At 39.6% G+C, this 23,442-nt stretch overlaps 2 protein-coding genes across 2 annotated transcripts in view; one reads left to right on the top strand and one right to left on the bottom strand.

Annotated features, from left to right (window-relative positions):
• mafb (MAF bZIP transcription factor b) overlaps positions 1-19,701 on the top strand; it is a 97,026-nt gene extending 77,325 nt beyond the window's left edge. Inside the window, exon 3 of the mRNA XM_084094656.1 lies at positions 12,391-19,701. The gene's annotated coding sequence lies outside the window, so the exon portion shown is untranslated. The remainder of the gene's footprint in view (positions 1-12,390) is intronic.
• The window catches only part of wwox (WW domain containing oxidoreductase), a 239,394-nt gene continuing 228,846 nt past the window's right edge, over positions 12,895-23,442 (bottom strand). Inside the window, exon 9 of the mRNA XM_084094655.1 lies at positions 12,895-13,688. Within this exon, the coding sequence (XP_083950781.1) occupies positions 13,488-13,688 (201 nt within the window). The 3' untranslated portion in view covers positions 12,895-13,487. The remainder of the gene's footprint in view (positions 13,689-23,442) is intronic.

The raw sequence follows: 23,442 nt of genomic DNA, 5'->3' as shown, positions 1-23,442 counted from the left end.
TGACATTTTGATGTTTGAAAGTCTCTAGGTTTTGACATAAATGCAGATATAAATGTAATTTAAAAAAACATTATCGATTTTCAAATACTGCACCTGTCAATACAGAACGAAATATTCTGTAGCCTATTTTGCTGTCAACACTGCCGACGTTGTCTTTGCTGCTATATATTTATGTTTAACATGAAGTATAGGCCTTCCACTCTCTCCCCACATGTCAAATATATCACCAATGAGGCTTATCATACGTTACCAATATTAAACATTGTTTAATATAATCGCTGTTCATATTTTTATTCATATATTTAGAAATATGGCTAAGTCAAAAGAATGGTCCAAAAAGTTAAGAGAAGATATCATCACCCTTTACAAACAAGGAACAGAATTATTCGGTATTCAATACAAAAAGAACGAAGGCACTAAATGTTCCTATAGAAACAAGTAGGAAGCAAAGTTTGCGAGTTCACAGTTAAACAAACAGTGGTTTCACTACCTGGACGGGGCAGGAAAAGGCAGCTATCAACGACTAATTTTGAGACTGCCGAAGTCATTAAAAGTTGCATTTTCAGTTAAATTTGGGGAAACCGCTTGAAACATTTGTTGTGTTGAGCTATTTCAATTACTTTTGTTTGATTTGTTCACTGCAAACAGCTGAAAGTCTGTAAATTTTGCCAATAAACCTGATTTGCAATGGGGGTTGAATAATTTTGATTGCTACTGTATGTGTATATATATATATACATATATATATATACACACACACATATTTATATATATATATATATAGAGAGAGAGAGAGAGAGAGAGAGAGAGAGAGAGAGAGAAAACAGCAAAAACATAATAAAAATATAATAATTCCATTACAATATAAGAGTTAGAATTATTTAGTAAGTATAAGTTTATATTACACAGCTTTTACACACACAAAAATGTATAACATTGCCATATTCCTCACGTATTTAGTCATTTTTATTATTTAATTAATAAATAATATCATTAGTAGGCCTATACATGAATACATGATAATTAATGTTAAGTGTTGAATGCGCTTGTATTCCACGTTCTCTCTGTGTGGGATGTTTGTGAGCGGGTCTGGGAGCTGTTTCTGGAGCTGATCAGATGTTTGAGCAAGTCTCGGGCTCCCGTGGGCAGCGGTGTCGGGATGCAGGGCCCCTCGGTGGGATTCGGGCCCTTAAACACCACACACACTCACACAGAGAGAGAGAGAGAGAGAGTGGAAATGCAGCTGGAAGACACCAGTAGGAGGAACTGGGAGGCATGTGAATGAATGGAGTCATTAGGTAGTGGTTTGTGTGAGTGCCGTCACCAGCTGACAGTCCCGCTCGCTCTCGCTCTCTCTCTGCTTCTCTCACTCGTCTCCTGTACGGAGCAGATCGGCTCGTTTGCATTCCCGGGATAGCAGACGCTCGGGAGAGACCCCCACCTCCTCTCGGTCCACACACTCACACACACTCACTCTCCTTCTGGACGGACAGATTCCTCTCGCCACGCCTGCCTGTTCCTCCGCCTTTCATTTCTCAGTTTTTTATTTATCACATATGGATCAGAAACTCATCAACATATGGTTCCCATTGTTTGTCGCCCAGGCGGCCCTACTGTTATAGACAATAGCTGATGAGTTTGTTTGAACCTTGCGAGATCCGTCACGGCTGTTGCGGTTTATTTGCCGAGAGTTTTGCAGAAACGAGCGTTTGGTAGACGAGGATCTCGCTGTGTGTTTGGAACACACACTCGCAGAAACGCTGATGTCCACTGTTTGCATCTACATTAATATACTTACTGTAGCGCGCCGTCAACAGAATGATCACACGGCTTATTAGTGGAATGTGTTTTGGATGAATTATATATCAAAAGCATGAGGAAGGGGGGGGGGATCGGAGATGACCAGTACATGGGTGGATGCATCATTCATGTGAATATTTAACGACACATCGAGCCTTATTGTGCAAGATTCGTCCATGCATGTTATTTAGAAGAAAAAATATGTATATTTGATTTGGTAACATAACTTTTGAAGCTTGGCTCAGAAACTTTTAGTTTTCGCTGATGTCACCCTCTTTATATAAAGACTTTATAGAAATCCTGATGGATTCAATCAAGTCCCATGACTCCGGTTTCACTCTGAAATACAGATTATGGAAGTAAAAAAGTTGAGCGCAACATTTCAGGTTGACTTCAACAGCTAGCAAACAAATCCAAACAAATGCATACGCATCAAATTTATCGCAAAAATCAATTGTATCGCAATTTCTCATCAGTGCTGATTAATTACTTACAGACTGTAATCCATTACTGCAGTCAAATTACATGAAAATTGTAGTCAAGTTACATCGTCTATTACATTACACATTTAAGGTAATGTAATCGGATTACTTTTGGATTACTCATTTATCACATTGATTTGAATAGAATAATCATGCAGCATTTTAATATAAAAATGCAAATGGAGGGAACATGTATTCCAGTTTTTTTCTATTATCAACAACATGAAGTGCATTGAACATAGATCAGGCTTTCTCAAACTGAGGTTTGTGTAGGAACTGCAGCGGGTTCGTAAAGGGACAGCCATTGTTGCATTATTTTCCTGTTATCACCTTTAAGCTGCTTTGAAACAATCTGTAGTGTAATATAAATAAAGGTGACTTGACTTGAAAAGCTAATTATTAATCAAATCTTAAATTTCAAGAAAAAAATATTTTAAAATAAAACTAAAAAAATAATATTTTACTTGTTTGTTTTTTAGAGAGGAAAATTTAAAAGATAAAATTAGGGAGAATTAAAAAAATAGGAGAATCAGTGAAATATGAATAATTTATTGACATTTTGTGAATATTAAGTAATCATGTAATCAAAAAAAAAAAGTAACTATAGAGATTCTTAAAATGTAATATAATCCAATTAGAAGTTTTTAATTTTAGGAATCTGATTATGTAATCCAGCACTGTTAGTCACAAAATGATTGTTCATCGTTATATTGCCTGATAACTGTGAACAACTGGTACTTAGCATAAAAATAGTTTATTGAAATTACTGTATATTTATTTTAAAATAAATTCTATTATAATATTCTAATAACATTATATTATTAGAATATATAATATTATTTTGTTATCCAGCAGCCGTGATTTGTCATGATTAGTTCCTCATAAACAGGAGATGATCATGAGGATGATTGATTGACAGCGACAGGCGATGTGTGTTTCAGCGTGCAGCGACTGCACACAGATGCTCGTGTTCTCCGTCACACACTGTAACAGCTGTTGTGGGTGAAGATCAGTGTTTGGTTTGGCTCTTGTTAAGTCTAGTTTGGGTGGTTTCTCCCGCCGAGGGGCTTTAGCACTTCAGAGTTAGCTGAGCCTCAGTATTTAACGGCTCACACTTATTCACGGACATCATTAGATAATACAGAAAACAGCCAAGAGATGCACAGATCTCAGAGACTCGAGAAGGAGCGCCTCATTGTCCTGATGCAGAGCATTCATCTCGTTTCAGAGAGCTTTGATTCGTTTGTTCTTCTGTGGAGATGTTCAGCAGAATGTTCACGCTGCTCTTTTCACTCAGTGAAAGTGGACGAGGGCTGTCGATCTCCAAAAGCAACAACAAAATACAGAAAACTATGATAAAAGCAGTCCGTATGACTCATGAGCAAAGTCTTCTAACCTCATTTGACAGCTTTGTGTGAGGAACAAACTGAAATTCATATTCAAAGCATTGTAAAAGCCAGTGCTGTTTTGAATCAAGCCTTTCTGTTTCTCAAACAAAGCTTTGAAATATAATGCAAGAGTCTTTGTGTTTTTGACTCCGCTTTCACTTCACTCTGTGGAAAGGAACAGACATTCTGCCTAATTTCTTTTCTCGTGGAGAAATTGAAAGTTATACAGGTTTGGAACAACATTCGGTGTGCAAAATTTGTCTTTTTTTTTCATTCAGTTGATGCTTTTAAATTGCTGCGTCACTGTGTGTGTTGTGGCGAATTCATATTTATATGTAATATCTATTTTCTGGGGTGTGCTGAATCTCTCCTCACTTGCTGGAAACGGCACAGGACAACAGATACGACAACAGACCTTTAATATAGAATTTGGCCACAACAGTTTTAAAAAGCAACTCTGTAAATGTCTTTAAAAATAATTGTGTCTCTGTTTGCTCACCCGCATGTCAGCTATGCCAACTATTAAACCGCTGCGTCTCTGTGTGCTGGTGACAAATCTGTGTGCGTAATACCTTTGATAGATATTGATTGTAACACTGCAGAAAGGAAGAAAGAGAGAAAAACGAGCTTGAGGACAGAAGATGGCGGCTCCTAACACCAGATCTAATGAGAGGCAGGTGACAGAGAGAGAAACACACACACACACCGCTTTTACAGGTCATATTCTACACTTTAATAGCATTCCATTATTTCCCTGAAGTCCAGTACTGATGTTGTTCCAGGTGTGGCGATCCCGCTGACCCTGACCGTTACACAGGCTGTGATTGCTGGAAGTTTCTCAGCGCTTCACACCTCGACCCGATCTCTGCCTCTCTCACTCTCAGTTTACACCCCATAACATTAGTTTAGAGCTCGGCATAAATACAAACATGTACACTCATAAAATGTTTTTAAAAAATGAAGTTATAAGAATTTACTACAGGATTTTCCAGGTCTATAAAACTTGCATTTAAGAACCAGAATTCCTCCAGTTTTTTATAATCAAAAGAAAAAAGGTGTGAATTAAAATAAGAAATGTATTTATTTGTGTGTGGTTTTAGCTTGTTTAATGCTGGTCATCTTGAGAGTTTTGCCCCGAGTGGAGTGGAATTTGAGAAAAAAAGGAAATATTAAAAATACAAATACTTTTTATTTAACTAAAATTTCTGTTAAATACATAAAATCTGTCTAAATAGTGGAGGAAATCACATTCACATCAATGTCTTCAGATCCCTTTTGTTTTTTACTTTCCCAGCCACGGCCAGAATTTTTGATCACTTTCACAAAAGTTTAATGGCCCCCAGAATATTTTGTTGTATGAATATCTGAATATGCAATATATAAAAAAGAAAAAAACAGAGACTCTGCTTTTAAACAACAACAACAAATATTGTATTCTAGCTTAATGCAAATCTAGCAAATTAATACTTGAATGTGGGCAAGTTTCGTAAAAAAAACCCCAAAAAAGCAACATTTTGATCAAAAAGCTGAGAAAATCATGTTTTTGTCTGGATGGGATCCGGAGCGATGATTAAAACACAGATGGAGTAACTCGAGTCCATCAACACCTCAAAGCTTCACAGTCCACATTTCATTCAGGAACATTCGGCCGTTTTGATTTATATGCTGTTTAATGTTATTTTACATATGATCACATATGATATTGCTGGTTTCTGCTTGTTCTTCACCTGTGTTCAGATCAGGGGATTCAGCACTCTTTCAGGAGGTGTGTTATAGCGCCCCCTACCACATAACAGTGAAAACACGGACAGACAGACATTTCCGTCAGTGAAGAGAAAACAGTTAAAGTGAGATCTGTCATCATTTCCAACATCTTTTCACTTGAAACGTGTAGGATATATATTTTTCCTGTGGAGAACAAAAGGAGTCATCGAAGTCAGAAGTGTGTAGTGAGTGGGGATTTGAACACTGCTGTTTACATGCTAAACACAATCAGGTATATAGGAGAAAGAAAGAAATGCTAAGGAGTTAACAAGTGATTTTTCATTTATTTATTGACTGATCACGACGCTGTGTCCAGGTCAGACCAGAACAACACTGATGTCTCGTGTGTGTGTGCGTGTGTGTATGAGAGAAGGAACGCTGGCGTTCAGACGGCTCGGCCCTGGTTCTTCTCAGGTGTGTGTGTGTGTGTGAGAGCGCTGGCGTTCAGACGGCTCGGCCCTGGTTCTTCTCAGGTGTGTGTGTGTGTGTGTGTGAGTGACCTTGGAGTGGCGGCAGTGCTTAAACAGTGTGTCAGCGAGTGTGTTGAAGCGTGTCTGTGCCGATTATGAATGTTTCATTACTGCCACCTCAGCCTTTAGCTGTGAGCTTTCCACTAAAGCACACTGACAAATCCTCTTTCTTCTGGCCTTTTTTACCTCCGCTCGCTCTATCTCTCCTCCACTTCCTTTCTCTGCACTCACTCGGTTTCTGGTACTCTCGATTTTTCTTTCCGCAGTTTCTCCTCCTCTCTCTCTCTCTCTCTCTCTCTCTCTCTCGCTGATGAATCTCCAGACAGCAGGGAATAATTGTAGTTGGGGCCGAGCGCTCGTTTTTCTCTTTGTTTGAAAGGCATGACAGGTACGACTTCTCCCCTGGTCTCTCGCCCTCCCTTCCTCCCTTACGCACAAAGAGCCAACAAAATAAGTCAAGGTTTACAAGGTCAACTCGTCTCGTGCTAAGCAGAGCTTTTTCACCGGCAGTATTTCGACTAAAACGTCAAGAGACAGCGGAGATAAATTTGGAAAAATGTCCCGCGCAGGCGGTCGTGCTTTCCTCTGATTTCTGCCACTAGAAATTCTCCTCTGAATGAATAAGAGAGCTTGTTATCTTATTGTCTTATAATAGCAGGCGAGTGTTCGCGCACTTCATCATGCCCTGCCCTGTCGAGTGTGTGAAAGTGTGTCACACACAGAGGAAGAAGAGGGGCACGGCAGATTAGGATCTGCTTTCTCGGGTGTGTTGAAACTCTCCCCGCGTTTCAGAAGAGTTTCTTTGACGGCAGAAACCACTTGCACGAGAGCTTTGATGTAAAATTCAGCTTGTGCCTTGTGAAAAAAAAGGTACAACTGTCTTTAATGCATCTAATTGTTCATTGTGCTGAAGTTGTGTCATTTAAAAAAAAATGCAGGCCTGCAAGCAAAGATTATAAAGGATTTTTTTCACCCAAAAATGTCGTTTCAAACCATATGACCTTTTTCTTCTGTAAAACACGCAGTTTAGCAGAATGTTAATGCTGCGCTTTTCCCGAAATCAGTGGCTGTCAAACTCAAAAAAACATAAATTAGTCCAAATGGGGAACAAACTGACATTATTTGCTGAAAATCTTCCCCTTATGGTGCTTTTTTGCCTCATGTTTTGAGCTTGGCAGATTCGCTGTAGGGAAAAGAGCAGCGTGAACGTTCTACAAAACGTCTCATTTTGAAATAAAAAGTCTGAGCGCTTTAAAATGACACGAGTACATTTAATTTTCGGAGCGAACTAGTTTTGCCGGACTGATCATAGCAAGCAGTTTCCATTACTTTAAATCTCACCCACAAGCATCAAACTTTGCAAAAAATAGATTTCCTTACTAAACAGAATATATATATATATATATATGCGTCTGCTATAAACAGCCTCCGAGTGCGCAGGAGCTCTGAAGAAATGCGTTATCTAGTCATAAACTTCTCTCGCAGTCAGCTACTGGATTTCATAAAACCAACATTGACTTTATAACGGCTCTTAATAAATATTGACCTACATTTTAATCACATGCTAATCTTGAGCGCTGGAGAGGTGACAGTTTATGGATGGCCGTGGATCATAAATTTTCCAGGTCGCATCTCTCTATCGAGTGTATCTGTTCCTCCGAGAGCCGTACGATTGATCATATTCATTAAAAATATCTACACACTTTGGCATTTCACAGCCCACTAAGCCTGTGCAAGTTTAAGAATAAGATGTAATTATTCTCCCAAAGCCAATATTAATTTCAATGGAATAATAAACTACTTGGATTGAGAGATGGATGTATTGTGCTTGTTTGTGTTTTAAACTGGGGTCTCAGGCGCAATCATAGAGGGGCAAATTTGAGTTTTATCTAATCTACTTGGTTTTGTGAAAAAGAGAGATAAAAAAAACAAAAAAACAATAATATATAATCCAAAATAAAATATATCCTGAGCAGGAAAAAATGCTTTGTGGAAAAACAAGTTATTATTATTATTATTATTTTTTATCTCATATTTTAATACTACAACTAAGTTACTAATTGAATAATATGATTTGTGACACCTTAAGTTTATTATTTAATTTTGATTGCCTTTATAAAATCGCACTACTTTTTCCACATACAGTTTAAACGCATTTAAAAGCCCTGCAATAGATAGATAGTTTTGTTGCATCAGCACATTTTGTCTAGTTAAATGTTCAGTGCATTTTCCCAACTATTCCACGTTCATTTTGCATAAATAGGTTACTGAAATTGTTTCCAAAACACTAAAATCATATTCTTTTTATATTTTTAGCAGCATTAATTCTCCATATTCACCAATAAGTGCTTCTCTAGCCAGCTGTCTCAAAGCTCTACTGCGCTATTAAAATCATGTTTCACCGCAACCCAGGCGTTTCCAGAAACCTGCATCCACGCCACCGCTGAGCATTGTTTAAAGCCATGGGGTATTGTGGAATAGAATGAGGTCGACCAATCTTTTCAAAACTAATTATAATGTTTAAAAACCTAAACACCAGAAGCAATATTGGGCCAATAAAACGGAATTAAAAGCTCATTTCTGCGGGGTAATTGCACCACGCAGTGCTGATATTAAACACCTGGCATGTGGTACGGCTCTGTTTCCACAGATGTGGAGCGATCAGACCCGAAGCGAACCGGTCAGAGATCAGCCAGGCGCTCGCACACCATCAGCTGCCATGATGGCTTTGTTACAGGACATGATGTCATGATGCCTCTCTTCCTCTATTTGGACAGGCAGAGGGAATGGGAGAGTGATACAGATTGGGTGTGTCATTGTAAATGGGGGAGATTAGGCGGATATATTGTGAGTGTTCAGGGAAAGGCTTTTGGTTACAGCCAGGGCTGTGCGTACAGGAAGTGATGCAGACATATACTGGGGTCAATGGGAGATCCGTTTACCTCTGAAAGTCACCTTTTGTCTTGCATCACTACACTGGCCTGTCCTGGACGGGACCGTATAACGCATATCGCCATATCAGTAACATTGAAGTTCTATACATTACAGTTTTTACTGCGGAAATCAGGGATTATTTGTGTTCTTGCTGCGTAGATGGTGTGTACCACAACCAGACAGTTATTTCAAGCCAGACACGCTAAAAAGTACCAAAGTAATTAATGATAGATGATGGTTATTTCATGGTATTATGATATATAACATGGTACTAAATTTTTATCATAATCATGTCATAGTACATTCAAAGATTTTCCTTAAAACAAACAAACAAACAAACACATAAAAAAAACATGAAATAGGTACTTAAAGAATGCAAAAACAAAATACTAGTACTATGATAAATGTAAGGAGGGGGAGGGGGATATATAAAGATTATTCAAGCTAGATTTGTGGAAAGAAAGTGAGGTGAGTTAGTGCATATACATTTTTGTTTCGAGGATCAAGGCCGGCCTTAGAAGAGCGGTGCACTTGTGCGGCGCGCAGAAAGAAACAGCATTGATTTACTATCTAATGATTCCAATACAATGATCAATAAGGCTCTGTTGAAGAAACGAGAAAAACATCCACTCATGAATCTTCCGGTGCCTCAGACACAAAGGTCCTCTTGGCAGAACACGCATGGTTATTGAAGCAGTTGAGATCATTCTTGCTGGTTTTCACATAATGTCTCTCTAGGATTTGGGAAAAGGAAAGCTTGGATTACACAAGTCTTTGACTTTAAAGGAGGATAAGATCTTTTTGGTATTGGCCTATACTTAGTGCCCATCATACAGTAGCCTGACTACACTCTCGACCAAACTCTGATGGTGGACTTATTGAAAGATACCTTGTAGATTCCCAACATATGGCTAGTTCCCAAATATCTACATCTTATATAGTCTAGTTTGGCAAATAAAAATGTATCTGTTTAACAACTAGTGTATCCAAGACATCACTGGGGCCAGACTTGGCACAACTCTGGAGGCAAAGCTGTTGTTTTTGTTGTATGCCAACCTATGCCTTGAGGAGAACAATATCACCAGCGTCTGTCTAGACCCAGCTGAGCATTTGCTGCTTCTGCTGGGGAGGCAGAAAAGGGTCATAAAACCAAAATGATTGCCACCCAGACTTCCCCGGAGGTGGAGGAGCTTGAGTAGAGGATGGAAACCAACAGTTTTCCAGAAGACCTTGAGGCAGAAACCTCAGATGCCACGCCACCTGTGGCACACTGTCAACATCGTTTAGTGCATGTTATTATTGGGTTTTGTTTGTTCTCAGTGCATTTAAGACGCATTTAGAAAAGGTTTGTGTCCTTTTTGTAGGTCAGGCGATTGTCAATCTTTGCCAAGTGTTTAAGGGCTGCTCTATGGGAATATGATACCGCAACGGCTATGAAGAGTCGAGATTCTCTAAAACATGTAACCTCGATAAATCACAGAGTGGAGAGTTTGATAGGAGATGGACTTCAATGCAGAGATCAAGTGCAGATCTACCGCTCCTAGTAGATCTGCGGATAGGCACTAGGATAAGACTTCTGCTTTACAGTAGGGATAAGCCTTTATCTGTTTTGAAATTTGCTTTAGTGCGAGAGAACAAAGTCACTAAACATAAAATCAGACAAGACTACAAGAATCCCTCTGGTTCCGGTGTCCCTGGAAAAGACTTGCGGAGTGCTACCCCTGTTGAGACTGTGCAACTGAAAGCTTTCCTATCTATGTTCAGACATTTGCAAACAATACAGTATGTGACACCTGGCTGGCCCAGAAACACTACATCTGTGTTCCCACTTTATCTCCCGTTATCCAGGACCGGGACGGTCCCACTGGTTCCCACACACACACACAAATGGTTTAGTGCCACTTCAGGTTTACATGCCTCACATCATTAGCTATCCTCCCTCAATCTCAGACAAATAACAACCAGTCTCTCCTCTTCCTCCCCCCCAACTCTCTTTCTCTCCCTCCATCAGGGGCCCATTCATTACACGGTGACACTTTTACTGCCTCTACCTCTCCCAGACCTCTCTACCTCTCTGGAGAGAACAGATAGAACAAGGAAGAGAGCGAGAACAGGGAAGAGACTGAGTGGAACCAGAAATAGAGCGCCGCCCCACCTCCAATCCCACACACGCTCAACTCGAAAATACAGGAGCTTGTTTGTTTATGAGTAGCATATTTTCAGACAACCTCTTTTCCCTTGGATGTACAAGGAATACTGGGAACACCTTCTCCATCTTTTGGTATCGTACCCCAATGCATGTGTGTGCAATTTCTGCATTGCATCATGGTCTCCTTGTACAGTATGTGTGAGTGTGAGTGTGTGTGGGAGCAAACACAGATAGGCCACCTGCACAGAGAAGGGTACACTGTCTGCATGTACATTACGCAACCCTGTTTGTGCAGGAGATAATGTACTCTGAGCATTACACAATCAGTTCTTCAAATCACATGCTGGGTTTCTCACATGTTGGGAACAGATCAAGCTTATATTTTGTACAACTTTAGCATGTTTCATTTGTGACGCACTAAACCAGTTCAGTGTTGCATTTGTGTTGAAATGTGGTCTGGTTCTCTGGTGTGGAAACGTGCTAGAGTCGCTCTTCTCCTTGTCTGCTGGTCCAGGTTATTGATTCCACTGGCCGCACAAGCGTGAAAGGGCGGGACAGGTCTCTTTTATGATTGGTTTCTTGATGTGTCAATTACTCTGTTGGAGTGAGTAATGCGTGTGACAGGCGGTTTGTTTATGGAGTTGTTCCGGGTCATGGTCAAAGCCTCACTAAACACACAGGCGAAGAAGGGTTCAGCTTATGTCACTCTGGGGAAACTCGCTCACCCCTGGAGACTTTCTTGGCTTAAATCCCTAGAGAAGTCCTTTTTACTGGGGTGTAATATAAAAGACTCTTCCTATTTTAGTTTTCACAATGCATACTGTTCACCACTGAAAATAACAAATGCATGTAGTGTGTAAAACAGTGTCCACTGTATTTTGAGCATTCATCCTTTATTAGTTGTGATGTCTGTGTTGATTGTTCTTTTTATTAATTTTGTTGAACAAATTCTCAAAGCATGTCTAAATCCCTTCACTTTAAGATAATTGCTGTGATGTGTGTTTGATGATGTCATAACTCAATAGTTGATTCAATCAATCAATATAAATTGATATTTAACTAACTTTTCATTAGGTAGAAAAAAGTTGTAGAAAAAATGTCACACAGGGACTTTTTTTTAAATCTGACTAAAATGAATAGATGAATCCTATTTTTGAACTTGTTCAATAAAATGAATCATAAAATGATTGATAAAATGAATCTGATTTCTCAGTGCTAGTTGTTAACACTATTTTAAGGCCCAAAAACAATGTAAGATGTGATGGAGACAAAATGTTATTGAAATTAATTATTCAAATTATTCATTATTTTCAGCCCCCCAGCTATGTATACGACTACATAAAATCATGTTTTTTTATTATTTGAATTATTAATTTTTAAATTCATTTTCTCTTTCTTTCCAGACAGTGTAACACTGGAACGCTTCTGGCTTAGGGTGACCCATGGCTCCTAGACTGCCACAAAGCACAACCTCTCCAAAATCAACCCCTGATGAAGACAACGATTAGGAGAAGGAAGATGACAGAGGATTGAGAGAAATCAGAAACCCTTTATCAACCTGAGTGCCATTCCTCAGCCTTACCCACAATCCCCTTCTCCTGACTCTATCCTGATTTTACAGTCAGATGTCTCGCCAACAATGAAAAACAAATTAGGAAAGCCTTGAAACATCCCTGCATGTTTGATGATGCAATCCGGACAATAAAAAGGAATTTGAAAAGGAACTTCCACCAGATATTTCCACACCACATGGACTCAAACTCTTTCTGTGTCTCTGCCACCGACAGCCCTCCGGTTTCTCGTACCAGATGCTGTTTTATTGTTCTTCGACATTAAGCCCAGCGTTTTATAAAAGATGGTGGGGAGGATCCAGCCAGATGGGGTCAAGAAAGACAACAGCTTTCAGATTCTTTCAGAACAGCAGCTAGTGTATATTGTGTACAGGATATCAATACAGGCTTATTCTTAGCAATGTGAAAACAACATGTTTGTAAATAGTTCACAAATTGTACATTTCCTGCATTATGTCTTTGTAGGTTACGCCGTTACATTTATTCAACATTTTTATCTGTACAGACGTGAAGGTTGACATTGATCTCCAAACAGATGAGTATTTGTATGCTGTAAACATCCATTTAAACCATATAGACCCCTTCTAAAGACGATTCAAACATTATTGCTTGTTAAGGAGACATTTATAGAGTGATCTAGACCTAGTTAAAGCCTAATGCAGGATTGAGTGACTACGCCTTTGAGAACGAGAGAAACGCAATTGAATTGAATCTCTCGCTGTCTCTCTGCATCTCTTTATCTGCTGTAGAAGTCCCAGCCCGTGATGTTCTAGTTTCCGATTCTCAGATAACTTCCAAGCTTGATTGCCAACATCCTTGTACAGTCTAGAATTGCATCTTCTCATCGTTTTTTGCCCCTTCAATCAATGATTACCCAATGCCTGAATCCTCTACGTAGCCGTTATGTTCATGTAGGCGACCCTGCGGGATCACAGGGTCCGAGCACCTGAGGGGGGTGTGGATCTCTCCTGGATGAGCCTCTCGCTGAGTTCCCACAGGCTTAGGGCGGCTGTGGTGTCCTGGGCCTGTGGAGAGGGCAAGCAGCGGAAGCAGTTGTTGAAGTACATCCCTCCGATTCCCTCCAGCTCCGGAGCCACGGCACAGTAGACCGTAGTGGCCGCTCCCTGTTGCTGTGGAAACAAAAACAAAAATATCAGAATAAACTGAAGCAATGTGAGCAAAAATGAAGACTTTTGTTCCTGCACAGAGAAAGTGACAGCCGCAAAAACTGGGACGGGGCAATACCAAAGACACCTCTAACCATCTGAGACTTGCTTTCCCCCCCTAAAACTGATCAGATAGGGGAAGTGCTTCACAGCCTGTCAGAAGACACCATGGGACAGACTGTGAGCTTGTTCAATTGGAGCTCCTGTTGTACTTGTACAATGGACACATGGCTGTCAACAATCTGCATGCTGTCATATAGGTACCTGCCAAATACTAGTCTAGAAACCACCAAGATGAGCTGGTTTATTGTGTTCAATTCTGGCAAGTTCTATAAAAGCTTTTAAGGTGGACTCAATCCTCATGCTGTCTGAATGCTCTATCTACTCAAAGGTTAGCAGGAAAACAACCGAGAACAATAGTAATGACATGCACTTGCCGGTATCTCCTCCATAAGTAGGAAAAACAGGATATAATATCTCAGAAGCTTGAACTGAGAAGCACTCAAGTGGCAGGTTTATTGTATATCTCTTGTACACCTGCCAAGAATCACAGACAATGATCAACACACACAAACAGTATAGTTGTAGATACTGTACATATCAGAAAGGCAGTGCTTTGGGGAAGTCTTGTAAAGACGACTGTGGGGCAGCCTGCCAAAACTGTCCATTCATCTCATGTCAAAGGGATTTCTGGATGTCACTGAGTCAATGGGGACTTTCTGTCACTGCTGGAGAAGGCGTCTACGTGTAGACTCGTACACACACACAAACACAAATTTAAATCTTAAAAAAGGGATCCAGCGCAAAGATATCAAATTGAAAGACACTCGAGACAGGTTGCAGACACATAACCCAAATCCCAGTATCCTCTGTAGCGCACACAGGAATGGTCAGGCTTCATGGAAAGCTCTAAAGGGCCGTTCACACTGACAGCGGTTTACAGCAAACAAAGCAACTGGAAGTAATTCGTTTTCAAAGAGGTTTGTCAATCTGAGGCGACAAAAGTGACACAGACCATTTGGCGAATTCAAATTTGGTGACGACCAAGATACCCAATCCGGTGAAGTCCAGTGACAGTGACTGTTTTCAGTGTGAACCCCCCTTAAGAAAGAAAGGAATTGCTGGAATCACTTTTCCAAGATGAAGAGGTGTGTAAATTTGAAGTGTGTTATTTCAGCACCAAACTAGCAGAAAACAGTCCTCCCGTCTTCTGTTGTCGTAAAACATGTAGTCCCCAATGCCACACCATTGGCTGAGTCAGAAGTGGACATGTTGGGCCACTCACACAAACAGTTTGCACATTAAAAAAATTCAATAAATAAAAAGACACACTTAAGCTTTAATTAGCTTTAATAGTTTAAGATTATAGCGGTATCATTGTGTTCAGCCAGGGTTTAAAGGCCAGTCTAGCGATTCCATCCTCATCCGCTAACGTAAAAAAAATCCTCATGAAACATCAAAATCAGTCATTTGTGTCTGGAACACAACATGTACGCCCCCAGTCAAGCCTCTTTTAGGGTTTATTTTGTTTGTGCCCTCGGGTTTGATTGTTTACACCAAAACAAATGACTCTTCACGTCTCACAGATGCTCTGCACTTTTCCGCATGGCTGATCAGACTCTAATTGTTGGGGACGGTTGGCTATCCTGGGTGTTTTAACTGTCTTGGGGAAAGAGGGCTGAAGATTCAGAGGAAAAGAAAAACATGTCAGACAGAATTAGAGCCGACGTGCAGTTCAAATGTTTCCAGACTGGTTTTTATGTCCCCCCTCTCACAGAAGAAACCGTCCTGCGCTACTTCACACACGACTTCTGCTGGAAGTTAACTTCTGTGAGATGCACATGAAATGGACGGCCGCTTTATCTTCAAATAGTGCAGGAGCGTCTCAGATCTGAAAAAAGCGCAGGCCAACGTTTAGGAGATCGTCTGGCAGACGTTTACAGGGACGTACACCGATGGCCAACTCTTTAAACAGAACGCAAATACACACGCGTGCAACAGTACAAAGACATTGGCTCGTTTAAGGAGCCAAATCAACAGCTGTAGCTCAAGCTGGCAAAGACTGCGACAGAACGCTTGTTAGAAACACACACACACACACAAACTTGCAGGAAGAAAGCCAAGGCTGTAGTCAGATATTCAGTGCGCTCATCCCCATTTAACTCTAGTTTGTGTGTTTTTCTGTATCTGTGTGTGTGTGTCGGACCGAGCGTCTTTTGAAGTACACAGATGCTGCATGTTGCTTTGGTTAGTGTGGCAATAAACATGACATCAAAAGGATGGATCTTTCTGGAGTCTTACCTGCTTGTGCAGTGATAAGTTAATACATATTTGAAGCTGGGAATATGAAAGGACAGAAAAATGTCACTCAACCCCTCTAGCGAACCCAACGCAGTGAGTCAATAAGCAAAGATGCACTTTATGGATTCACTGCTCTTGTAATTACATTTAACGTAGTTACATGCACAAAAAAAGGGTTTGCACTCGTTCAAAGCTGTGTGAAAATATTTCCCTGGTTAATAAGGTTACGTTCTGATAGGAAAATCAGCTAAGATGTTGAGCGAATTGCCCAAAATGCCTCCTAGCTTTCGATTAGCTCATTAGGAATAACAAATGTGCTCTGAAATCCAAACCCAGAATATAAGTCTAGAAACCATAGGAATGGTTTGCAAGTATTGATTTTAATAATGCCCCAATATTTTATAACTTCATGGTCATGTACATGTTTTAAGCATAAGCTAAGCTGGAACAAACTTTTTTATTTTAGCCGGCAAAAACAGCTTAAACCAGCCTGATGTGGTTTCGCTGGTCTCGCATCCAGGCCAGGCCGGTGTTCTTCTGGTTTAGCTGGTTTACCACTGAATACCAGCTTGGTATCTAGCAAAAAAACCTCAGGCTAGCTCAAGAAGTGTTTTTTTTTCTTCTTCAGCAGGGTCTTAAAAAACGGTGTCATGGTCTTCATGTGTCCTTGTTGTCGCCTCACCTTGATTAGAATACAGTGCCGACAGCTCAAAGTTAACGCTAATACACTCCTCTCAAGCTCTATTGCATCACGCTACTTGGCTCTGCTAATGCCTTCTGTAATGACACACTGTGAAGACTAGCGTGACTGAGATTACCAGCGCTAATGGATGTGGAGTGCGATTTCAGCGCTGGCTAGCGCGCTGCCGTCCCTTAGCCAAACAATGGGCTGAAATGAATACGAAGCCACTTCCAAATGCGCTTTAGCCCATTTCCAAAGCCTGCCTAGTCTTCCTAGCGGATGTGAGATGCAGGGAGAACACATGGTTAAATCCCAGCAGCCCCATTTAAGAGCTGCGCCAACTGAATAGGGCTAAAACAGAGCTAGCGGTTAGCTTAGGAGACTTTATTACAGTAATCGGCATCTGAATTACAGCTCAACTCAGATAGGCTCGCCATACAGTCGGCTTGATTGTTCAATTGGGGTTTAGTACGTGCTTTATTAGAACTTTGAATACATTCCCATCAAGCTTTCTCAGATGCATCTTCACTAAATATAGATCTGCGATTGATCCATTGAGGCTGTAGACTGGAACACCATTTCCTTTATCCGTTAGCAGTGGGACAATAATAGGGTTTCTAACCATGAGCCTCCCGCTTTGGTGTATTTAGCTGTGGGAGATTGGATTGTCAGACTGAATAAGAGAACATGGATCTTATTGCCGTTATGCCGAACCTCCTGGCGCTTGACCCTGACGGCCCTTTTGGACCGATAAGCTTTATGATAAAACGCATTAACATGCTGGACCAGGTACAGCTCAGCCCAGAAAACTGAGATAGCAATAGAGCTACTGATCAGTTAAAGCAGTGCTTCTCAACTGGTTTTACTTCAAGACCCAAGATTTAGAATATAAGTGACATCCCAACATAGTACTACAATTGCTTGTAGTACAGAATGTGTGTATGTTACATGGTTTTTCCAAAGATGGGGATGAGGTGTGTTGGTATCTGACTAGATCTTCTAGTTTTTACTAAGTGACCCATGCATTAATTGGACACGTGGCATTTGACGGCAATAGTAAAAGACAAGCAGCTGATAAACGCTTCTTTTTCGATGCTAACCATGCACAATTATATAGTTAGCATTGTTTTTCATTGCTGTTCTCAATTTGGCTCGTGATCCACCAGTTCAGAACTACTGAGTTAAATACTGAAGTACTCAATACTTAAACCATATTCTGCATCATACAGGCATTCAAACTGCTAGGAAAACATCCACACAGTTTGATCATTTGTGCAGCAATACTGACAACCAAACCAAAGCAAATACAAACAAAGAGCAACACATGCATCCTCTTTTAAACAGAATTAAAGAAACAAAGACCAGAAACGGACACAAGATACTTCCACTATCTCAGAAGTCCTGCAATAAGAAACAACTAAATAACGTCTTCCTGTATCAAAGGCAATGTTCAATATGAAACCTCATGCATACAGATCCAAATAAGTAGTTTTGTCTAGCAATAAATAACTGAGATGATAACATCAGGTGTGATCCGATAAAACAACAGGACTTTTACTTTTCCTGCGGTTTTGTGATGGGAAGCCCCGCCCATCGTGAAATCTCATTGGTCTAAAAACCTGCTCCGCATAATTGTATATTTAACATCAGAAATGTTCATAGTGTCTGGTTAGAGTGTAGTGTACGCGTGCTTCTTTTGATTAAGCGTTAAACAGGTGTTTCATGTTTCCTGGAAGAAAATGTCCAATGATTTCATGCGTTTTCTCCGTTAACCCCAGAACGGACGCCCTCGTCGTGCACTCCTGCTGAGAGATGACTGTATTTAGTGTACAGATTTAGTGTGATTTAATTCCTCTTTTACCATCAGTATTACAGTCCTGTGCCGGCTGAGAGTTTATAGTTGGCAGACATTAACTAGTATCCCAGTGTCCGTGAACGGGCGTGAACCTTCTCCCATGTAGTTTCTCCAACACACACACACACACACACACACACACACAGAGTATCTGTCTGTCCCGATCTGATCAGCAGAGAGAATCACCTCAGACCTTCCTGGCTAACAGTAACATCCCTCTGTTTCTAGAGAGCTAGTGTTGAATCCTCCTCCATTGCTGCATGTACTGAGTAAAAGAACCTGCTGTAAATGTTCCCGTCTCATGTCGTGGTGCGAGATCGTCCACCTCCGCTGTCGTACGTTCCTCTGTGTTGTACATACATCTGTAAATATCGAACAGCTATGCATGCTGACACTCTAGCAATTGTTTCAGGTACTTTTATAATCAAAATCGCATATGGCATGTGCTAAAAAAAAAGAACTGATTTAAGAAAAAGGAACATAATAAAACGATTGGTCAAATAAACATGATCTCATAAACACACGTGAATAATTGTGATTTTTATTTGCTTATTTTGATTAAGCAGTTTGATCTGGCTGTCATTCCCACTGTTTTTCCCATGTTTCTTGTTATCCTTCAGACATTTCTGTACGAGGGTTGAGGCAAACACCATATCAACAGGATGAACTGGTAATTGTCTGGATTTTGAACCATGGCCCTACATTTCAAAACCAAACCTCATATGCTCACAGAACATTAATAACTAATTATTATGTGTATTTTATTGGTATTTTGTTCCATCTGTTTTGTCAGTTATGAAGTGTATCCTGGTTTCCAAACGAAAGGCAAATGCCTTTTATTGTAGCACTTTTTTTGTTTTTTTGAAGAACATGACATGTATATTGCAGAACGTGGCCATGCAGTGATTGACTTGAGTAATGCGATCAGTTTTGCCTCAGCCCTATGCAATGACCTGTACATTTATAACAAATCCAGAGACTATTCTATGAAGGAGATCATGGATCCAGTGGAGGAAGAGGGACTGGTTTTTTTAGGAATGTTTATTTTCAATTCATGACGACCATGATAGTTGCAGGTGTCTGATTTTTAATCTGTGCTAAAGATATTTTAAATTTAATAAATAATCATTGTAACAAGATGTTTAGTGTTTCGGTTCTTTGCCATTACGTGTGTTTTTCAATTAGGATGGTTTAGCAAAATTGGATCTGATAGAGACTCTTGTTGAGTCTACACATCAATGTGCCTCGTAATTATTTCCCATAGTTCAACACTAAAATTGACAATAGTCAACAATCTTTTGGCCGTCTGCCAGTGAGGAGTAATTCCCCTCGACACCTCTCTGGAAGGTGTATTGAATAGACACAACGGTCCTGGCCCTTTCCTTAAAGACAGAACTGATTATTGTCCCGTTACTTTTTCTTTATGTTACTTTACGTTCTTTAGACAGCGAACTGTTGCTTAAAACAATTAGCGTTGCATGAAATGTAACTTCAAACACACACGAAGTGACATTTTTGGACCCTTAGCAGGTAAATTATAAATTTCCTTTTTCTAATTATTCACACAAATTGTAAATATCCCTGTTGTACGCTGTAAAAAAAAACAGCGATCCAACAAATTCTTTCCTTCATTTACAGGAATTATATATTTTTTTTCTCAGTTCACACCAAACACACCAAAACATGTGATACATATTATATAATATATATAATACGTATATAATACATTATATATATATAATGAAATAAAATAAAATATTAAATTAATTTAAATTAAAACAATAATATATAAAATGAATTATAAATAAAATGAAAAAAATAAGATAAAACTACATTAGAGTGCAGATTGTTATACTTGATACTATAAGCTCAATTACTATAAGCTTAATAAAATTCAATAAAATTAAAAATAAAATAACTTATTAAATTAAATAAAAAATTAAACAAAATAAAACTACATTAGAGTGCAGAATGTTATATTTATCTTAGTCTTGATACCAGAAGGGAGATTGCAGTGCACTGTACATATATATATAAATAAGTATTTACATTAATTTAAGTCATGAAAAAATGTAAGCAATTTCACCTTTTTTTCAAGATTCAACTCAATTTTTAAAAAGTCAGTTTAATATAATTTAGGCTGAAATGAAAATTTAAGGCAGCAACTGAACTGAGGTTTTAATGAGCGTAAGTGGACATTATAACTGCTCTGATTAAAATAACGTCAATTATACAGTTTCACAGATCTTGTTTTTCCAACAGAACCTCACTCAATCCAAACCCCAAAAGTCAAATCTCTATCACAAAAGACCGTGAAAAACCAATCCCGGCAACATTGAGTTTTTCTTTCCGTTCATCTCTCTCTCTCTCCATCTGTTTTTCTCTCTTTCGCCTCTTTTTGTTTACCTTAGCATTCAGTGGCGCTCTGTCTCGGAGCCGACAGCCCATCTGAGCGTGCTCCGGCCAGCTGTGAGCGGGACACTGGGTAAAGAGTAAACAGAGCCGCTGCCATTCTCTCTGCCCAATGAACCGCCGGAGAGAGGATTTACTCCACAAAACACACTTCACAAACTCTCAACACACACACCTCCACGGCCCGTGGCCCGAAAAACACAGGAATAATGGCCCTTTCAGAGCTGGGATTAAACCATCTCTCTCTCTCTCTCTCTCTATCCATCTCTCTATCCATCTCTCTCTCCCTCTCTCTCTCTCTCTCTCTCTCTCTCTATCCATCTCTCTCTCCCTCTCTCTCTCCCTCTCTCTCTCTCTCTCTCTATCCATCTCTCTCTCCCTCTCTCTCTCTATCCATCTCTCTCTCTCTCTATCCATCTCTCTATCCATCTCTCTCTCTCTATCCATCTCTCTCTCCCTTTCTCTCTCTATCCATCTCTCTCTCTCTCCCTCTCTCAATTTCAATTTCAATTTTCAATTTCATGTTGCTTTATTGGCATGACAAAAAAAGAATGCATCTGTGTTGCCAAAGCATAAGAACAATAAACAACAACAAGGAGTTAATACATCTGATATAGTAATACAAGTAAACAGGATAATTATGATATAAAAGCAGATACTAAACACATTCTATGCATGTCCCTCAAAGGGTACACTGAAACAATAATATATATATATATATATATATAATATAATATAAACAAAAACAAAAAAGAGAATACAGTCAAACAAAATAATAAATATATATATATATATATATAATATATAACTTGTATAAATACCTCTTATACAATTTTTATTTATTTATTTAGCCTTGTATTGTGGCAGGAGAAGACATATTTAGCTGCTAGCCATGCCGTGCTTTTATCTTCCCCTAATAAAAAAGGAAGCTTTTTGTCCTCAGTGTAGGTAGTGAAGCCTGGTATATATTTTTCAAATTTTTGGAAATATTTGTTTCTTAAGTCTTCATATATGGGACATGTACATAGGAAATGTAATTCTGTTTCGATATCCTGGTGGCAGTGAGTACAGACTCGTTCCTCTCTCTCTCTCATGTACACAGTCGTAGAGCAGACAGATGAAGCAGGCAGACAACAATATGGTGCATCTACAGTGCAACTATGAATAGCCTGAACATTAACAGGACGAGACCTGGAGGTCAAGGCAAAATGGAGGTCAAGGCACCAGAGAAAGAAAGTAGACCACATTATGCTACCAATTTGACTAAAAAGAGAGTTAGGTCCACTATAGAGGGTCTTATGTGTGTGACAGAGTGACTGCGGTCACACACACTGAGTGGCAGCATTGGTTTTCAGTGTGAATGCTGCGAAAAACACACAAATCTAAAACGGGAAAGAGCTTTGAGATTGAGTGTATAACTAGATTTGACAAGAAATCTGAGGTATATTTTTACAGACTGCCGAAAGCCGCAGAACAGAGAAGCAAATGAATCGATTCATAGAAACAACTGGATCCAGGCAGAGAAAGCTGGATTTGCATATATGATTTTGTGTCAATATGCTGAATTTAGGGGTAAAATCATATATTGTGTTGACAACTAATTTAAATATTTACCATTGTATATTCTGCATAATTGGATGTTTTTAAAGAAACACTGACAAAAAACCACACAAGTTTTAGTGCTGGACGATATGATGATATATATAACATTGATATGAGTGATCACATGGATTTATATAAAGCGTTCTCAGGCAAATTTGCGTGATGTATTTCACCAGCGTCGAAATCAGGCTCATATAAATGTCAGAAACACGATTCCTGCTGCATGTCTATATCCACGATCACTGGATCTGTGGTAAGTTGTAAGGAACACTATATCGAGTCCAACCTTTAGTTTAAACTGATAATGGTTTGTTTTACTGGTGTTTTCTCAGTTTCTCCTGTTAACTCCAGTCACACAGCAGCTCTTCTTCCTCTCAGGGTTCCCGCGGGAAACTGACCTCAGTGCATTCCCTCTATTTCTGCCAGGAAATCTCTTGTCAAGTTTACAGACGACCCTAAAACACACAATACAATGTGTAATTCAAAATACTAGAAAGACACCTGAACGTATGATGAAGAGAACGTATCAGGGAAAGTGGAGAAAGACGCAGAGCTAACAGCTCAGAATCACCATTTTAACAATTTTATGATAAAAGGTGAACAATCAAAACGGGACAGACGTTTCAGTGTCAGGGATAATCTCTCTGTTCACCTCCAGAAGGAACGGATGGTAAAGGATGATCAATGTGCGCAGGACTGCCAGTGAATGAGGCTTGATGATTACACTCTCGTATTCTTTTGTCAGGGCCATAAGGTAGCAGGACCTTGCCCCACCACATGCATTAAATCCTATTAAAATCGCCTTCATTATGGCGGAGGCCTGTGTGTAATGGAATGGGGAAAGGCGCCCTCGTTCTCCCCCGAGT

The sequence above is a fragment of the Abramis brama genome (assembly GCF_963993115.1).
Source record: "Abramis brama genome assembly, chromosome: 20".
Taxonomy (NCBI): domain Eukaryota; kingdom Metazoa; phylum Chordata; class Actinopteri; order Cypriniformes; family Leuciscidae; genus Abramis; species Abramis brama.
Note: the sequence above shows the minus strand (reverse complement) of the source record. Positions and strands in the feature narration are given on the sequence as shown.